At 64.3% G+C, this 4,677-nt stretch overlaps 2 protein-coding genes across 2 annotated transcripts in view; one reads left to right on the forward strand and one right to left on the reverse strand.

Moving 5' to 3' along the window:
- Window positions 1–1,106: 1,106 nt before the first annotated feature.
- Window positions 1,107–1,947, reverse strand: MNEG_8094 (hypothetical protein; the record flags this gene model as incomplete). Its single annotated transcript, XM_014043433.1, has 4 exons — window positions 1,107–1,196; window positions 1,404–1,462; window positions 1,594–1,716; window positions 1,896–1,947. The coding sequence occupies 4 exons, from the start codon at window positions 1,945–1,947 to the stop codon at window positions 1,107–1,109; spliced, it is 324 nt and encodes a 107-aa protein (XP_013898887.1).
- Window positions 1,948–3,341: 1,394 nt separating this feature from the next.
- The window catches only part of MNEG_8095 (VID72-domain protein), a gene marked incomplete at both ends in the record, with an annotated part of 2,594 nt that continues 1,258 nt past the window's right edge, over window positions 3,342–4,677 (forward strand). The window contains 3 exons of the mRNA XM_014043434.1: window positions 3,342–3,419; window positions 3,738–3,890; window positions 4,077–4,232. Coding sequence (XP_013898888.1) covers window positions 3,342–3,419; window positions 3,738–3,890; window positions 4,077–4,232 — 387 coding nt within the window. The remainder of the gene's footprint in view (window positions 3,420–3,737; window positions 3,891–4,076; window positions 4,233–4,677) is intronic.

A 4,677-nucleotide genomic window follows, 5' to 3' on the forward strand; every position in this document is an offset into this window, starting at 1 on the left:
CGCCCCCCACACCGCGGCGCCACGCCTCGTACAGCCACCCCTACGCGCCTGCAATGTGAAGAACAGCAGGACTGGGCCAAGCACGTATGCGCCCTCACCGCTCCCAGGAGCGGGGCATATGTACCTGCCGGTGAGGAGAGCGGCGGTGCACCCGGGAGGGGGAAGGGGACAATCAGGAGAGAGAGCAAACGCGGCCCTGGGTCAAATCGCCAATAAGGTGCAAGCTGTCGCGGAAGTGATCACTGGAAGTCTTCCCACCGCAGCAGCGCGGCAGGACATGCGTTGAGAGCGTTTTGAAAAAGCAGTCTGACCAGGCGGCCAGCCATCCGTCATCATTTCAGGCCCGCATGCAGTCGCCCCTCACCAGATGATGGCCTCATGCATCACGCCGCTGGCCACAAACACCATCAGCGTAGCCAGGCTCTTGAGCCACTCAGGGGGCGCACTGTCAGGGGCCGCCGTCTCCAGCCCAATGCAACCAGCGCTGCCAGACCCTGCGCCCCGCTCCTGCTGTGGCACCGCAGCCGCCGCCGCACCTGCAACACCCTGAATCACGCGCCGATTGCGCAGGCCTGTCCGAGCCGGCGCTGCCACGGCCTCGCCGGCAAAAACGCCGTGCGCATTGCTGGTGATGGTGTTGGTGCTGCTGCTACTGCTCAAGGTGCCGCCACAGGAGGAGCCCCCATCGCTGCTCGCCTTGCTGCTTGGCGCTGCGTCCCCACCGTCGCCCTCGCAGCCGCAGTCAGCAGCAAGAGAGGAGGCCTTGGCCGGCGGGGCGCAGGGGCCGCCGCAAACGAGCACCTCCGCATCTGGGACGGATTCAGGGATTTCCCGTGACGGGACTGCTGGCCTCGTGAACGCGCGCTCTGTGATCGGCTCGTAAACGGTCTGGCGCAGGCACGTCGTGGTGACGAGGTTGTACCTGCGGCCGAGGATTCAGCGTCAACACGCACACACGTGATGTCAGGGTAAACACAAGATCGCGTGTGGGGCCAAACACTTTGAGCATGGTGGTGTTTCGGGCCGCGGCGCACGGCCCACTCCTGCACAGGTGCGAGGCGGGAGGCAGCCCCAAAAACAGCCATTGTGTCCTGTCCATGAATGAGTTATGCCCACCGCTGTGACCAAAACTCCTGGATTGTGACAGACAGGTAGGGCTGGTTCATGGAGGGGTTGAGGGGCATGCCCATAGCGTACTGCGTGGCAGTAGGGGCGGTGGGATGGAGCGGGTGTTGTGTGTGACAAGGGGGAGAAGGGGGCTACAGTGGCGTGTGCTGCATCCTGCCTGCATTCACGCAAGACAAGCAAAGCAGCAGACTGGCGCGGCTTGGCAAACCAGGAAAGGCAGGGCTGGGCAAAAGCCTGCATGTGCCATGTGCCACCAGTGTCGCCACCCAACCCACCTGCACAAAGGGTGCGCTGGCATCGACTGCCATGGCCACCAGGTTCCAGATGCACACGGCTGCAGGCAGTGGGTGGAACCGCGTCAACGCCGCCTCGCCGCAGGATTACAACCGGCGCAACTGTGCATGTTGGGTTGGCAAGTGCAATTCCATCAGGTGAATGCTTGACCTCCATTCCAAGGCCGCTCACCCCACAGGCTGTGCATGAGGAAGCGGTGCATCTCCAGGTTGGCCAGCAGCGTCACCACCACCGCCTGCAGCGCCACCTTGCCCAGCAGCACCGCGCAGGTCCAGGCCGCGGTGGGGGGCTCGCCTGAGGGCCAGCAGGCAGGGGTGAGGGGCATGTGCGGGGGGGGGGGGCTGGGGTTGCCAGCTGATGCCGGGTGTGCGCAGGGCCGCGGAAGTTCACCCCGTGTGCCTGGGATGCGGCTGCCGTCCTGCGCAACGTGCGCCACGCCCCAGAAACTCCCGCTGTGGTTCGCCAACACGCACCGGGGCGGGCACCCGCTACAAAGGCACAGCGGCCGTCACGGCCTGCACGCATCGGCGACGCGTGCGGCTGAGACGGGGGCATGCGAGGTTGTCGCACCCCATCGCGGCGTGCGGGGATGGATGGGCAGAAGTAGCAGCAGCGTCCGCTGGAGGCGGGACAGGTCAGGCCGTGCCAGGGGACCGCGATTTGCGGCGAAGGCGACCAGCTGTCCAGTGTATATGTGTGTGTGTGTGTGTGTGTGTGTGTGTGTGTGTGTGTGTGTGTGTGTGTGTGTGTGTGCGCGCATGTGTGTGTATGGGTGCGCGCATGTGTACGTGCACGTTGGCACGTTGGGGGGAACGGTGATGGAAAGGGGCAAGGGATGCATTGATGGAGATATTGCCGATGAAATTCATGCCCTTCAGCCCTTGACACCTGGTACTACTCGTAGAGCGGGCATTTGCCGTCCGTTGATGACGAGGCTCGTCGCCCAGGGGCGGGGCTGCCGAGGCGGCGGGGCCGCTGCGATTTCACAAGCTTTCATCTAGGTGCCATCGCACCTGCCCGACCCCGCAACATGCAGCCGGCGCTGCAAACCTGCAATTTCAGCCGCAATGCTCGCTACCGCGTGCGGCCCGTTTCACCTTGAAACAAGTCAGCCACATCGTGCAGCATCCTACCACGATGCGTGGTAATATCCCCTGCAGTATGGGGGTCAATAGTGCCAATCAATAGCGACTTTGTGCTGCAGGTTCATCAAGTGCCGATCGCAAGTTACGCCCCGCCTCGACCATGCTGTCGGGCCGATCAAAATTGCTCACCCATGGCACCATGGCCGGCGAGCACAGGCATACAACCAGGGCCGGCAGTGAAGCGGCCAGGCGCCCTCGTCCTGGACGTGTGTGCACTGTCAGCACTTCTAGGTAGAGGCCCAAGAACGCATACGCGCCGCTCAGCTCTCGAAGACCCATGTCAGGGCGTGCAAGGCGGGCCCTGGCGCTGACGCGCCTCGGGCCTGTAAACTGCTAATACAGTTGGGTTGAGATCGGCACCGAACACGCATGTGACGCGTTTGTTGTGATGCATATATTCCAGTAGGCAAATGTATGTGTGAGAGCCACATCCGAGGAGGCTGTGCAGGGCGGCATGGCAGGTCGGACAGTGACTAATCAGCAAATTTCAACGCACGCCTCGACGGGGTGTGTTTGTTGATCTCGATGCTGTGATGATGCTCTGGGCGCCTGTTGTGCATCGTACTCATTCGGCTTGGGCGGCATATGTGATCCAGCTTGAAGCGCGCGTAAAACAATCATCAAGTGTCCTGAATCAGCTGCAAGCTCATACTTGAAAACCCCAAACTTCTGGGAATACACCGTGCCACGCGGCGATTCCATCGTGTACGCACCGCAGCAGCACACACGGGCACGTAGCGGCTGATCACGCGCTGCACAGCACGCAGGGCAGCCATGGGCAACACCACGAGCACCGACGCCCTGCAAGAGGCGGTGGACGAAGTGGAGCAGCAGCAGGCGGGGGAGGCGCAGGTGAGCCAAGCAGGCGGCCTGGCTGCATGAATGCAAACGAGTACCGGCGGTCGATTGCCGTGCTGTCCCTTGTCGACATACAGCCGCAGCAGCAGCACCGCATGCCCCGGCCGGAAAATTTCACTGTACTGTAGGATGAGCACAGCAGCAGCAGCAGCAGCCCTGCAGGCTGCTTGCCTCACAGGCGGCCGCGAAACACATGCTGCGCCCGTCCGTCCCGCGAGCATCCGCACAGCCCCCGCTTGCCCGCGGGCTGATGCGCAGCGCCCTCCCCGGCCCCACCCCCTGCCTGCCTCCTGGGATCACCCCCCTTCCCAGGCCCCCCCAGGAATCAAGCTCTATGAGTTTGTGCGCGCCGCCTCAGGCGCCGCCTCCTGGTCGCTGCTGTCGGGCCACGCGGCCCCAACCTTCTACGACGCTAACGGGGAGGGCGGCGGCGGCGGCCGCAGCAAGCCCGAGTGGATGCTCGAGGTGCGCGCGGCGCCGCTGGGCGCAGCGACGCTTTCAAGGCTGCTGGGTGGCCAATTGCCTGCTGTTATCCTGAGTTTCAAGCAAAAACCCTTGCTCTTTTGCCTGCCTTTTCATCTTGCACCGATGCTCAAGATATTTCACCCACACACAAGCACGCGCGTGAGCACGGCTCCCTTCCTGACGCAGATCGATGCCGGCGATGTCGATGCGCGTGCTGACGAGGCGCTGCAGTATGTGGCGGACCGGGGGGCGCGCCGCGTCACGTTTGCGGCGGGCGGGCGGCTGTTTGCCCTGAGGTTCCCGGATGACGCCGGCTTTGGCGGCTTCATGGAGGACCTGGAGGTGCGGGAGGGGGCGGGGAGACGGGGCTGGTGTTTGGAGGAGGAGGGCAGACAGCGGCGCCTGGCGTCAGGCGCCGTTGTTTGGGGAGCGGCGGCTTCGCGCTGGTGTTTGCAGCAGGGCAGTGGAGCAACTGGCTGTTGCCAGATGGATGGCGGCTGGGTGGCTAGGGAGGGGGCTGGTGGTATGCGAGGTCCCGTATTTTCCGCGCGCTTAGCTGGGCTCAAGCCCCGCACGTGGCATGGGTGCACCTGCCTCGCGCCAAGGAAGCCAGGCGCCACCACAATTCGGCCTCCTGGCCTCGGCAGGGGCTGCCACACAGTCCGGGACAGTTGCCAGTCTAGGCGCTCCTGCCCCCCATGCTGCCTTCCCCACGCCCCAACCTCCCCCAGGCCGCTTTAGCCCTCCCCGTGACCCCGGGCCCCCGGCCCTCTGCTGCCCCCCCCCC

Source organism: Monoraphidium neglectum (assembly GCF_000611645.1).
Source record: "Monoraphidium neglectum strain SAG 48.87 unplaced genomic scaffold scaffold01501, whole genome shotgun sequence".
Taxonomy (NCBI): Eukaryota; Viridiplantae; Chlorophyta; class Chlorophyceae; order Sphaeropleales; family Selenastraceae; genus Monoraphidium; species Monoraphidium neglectum.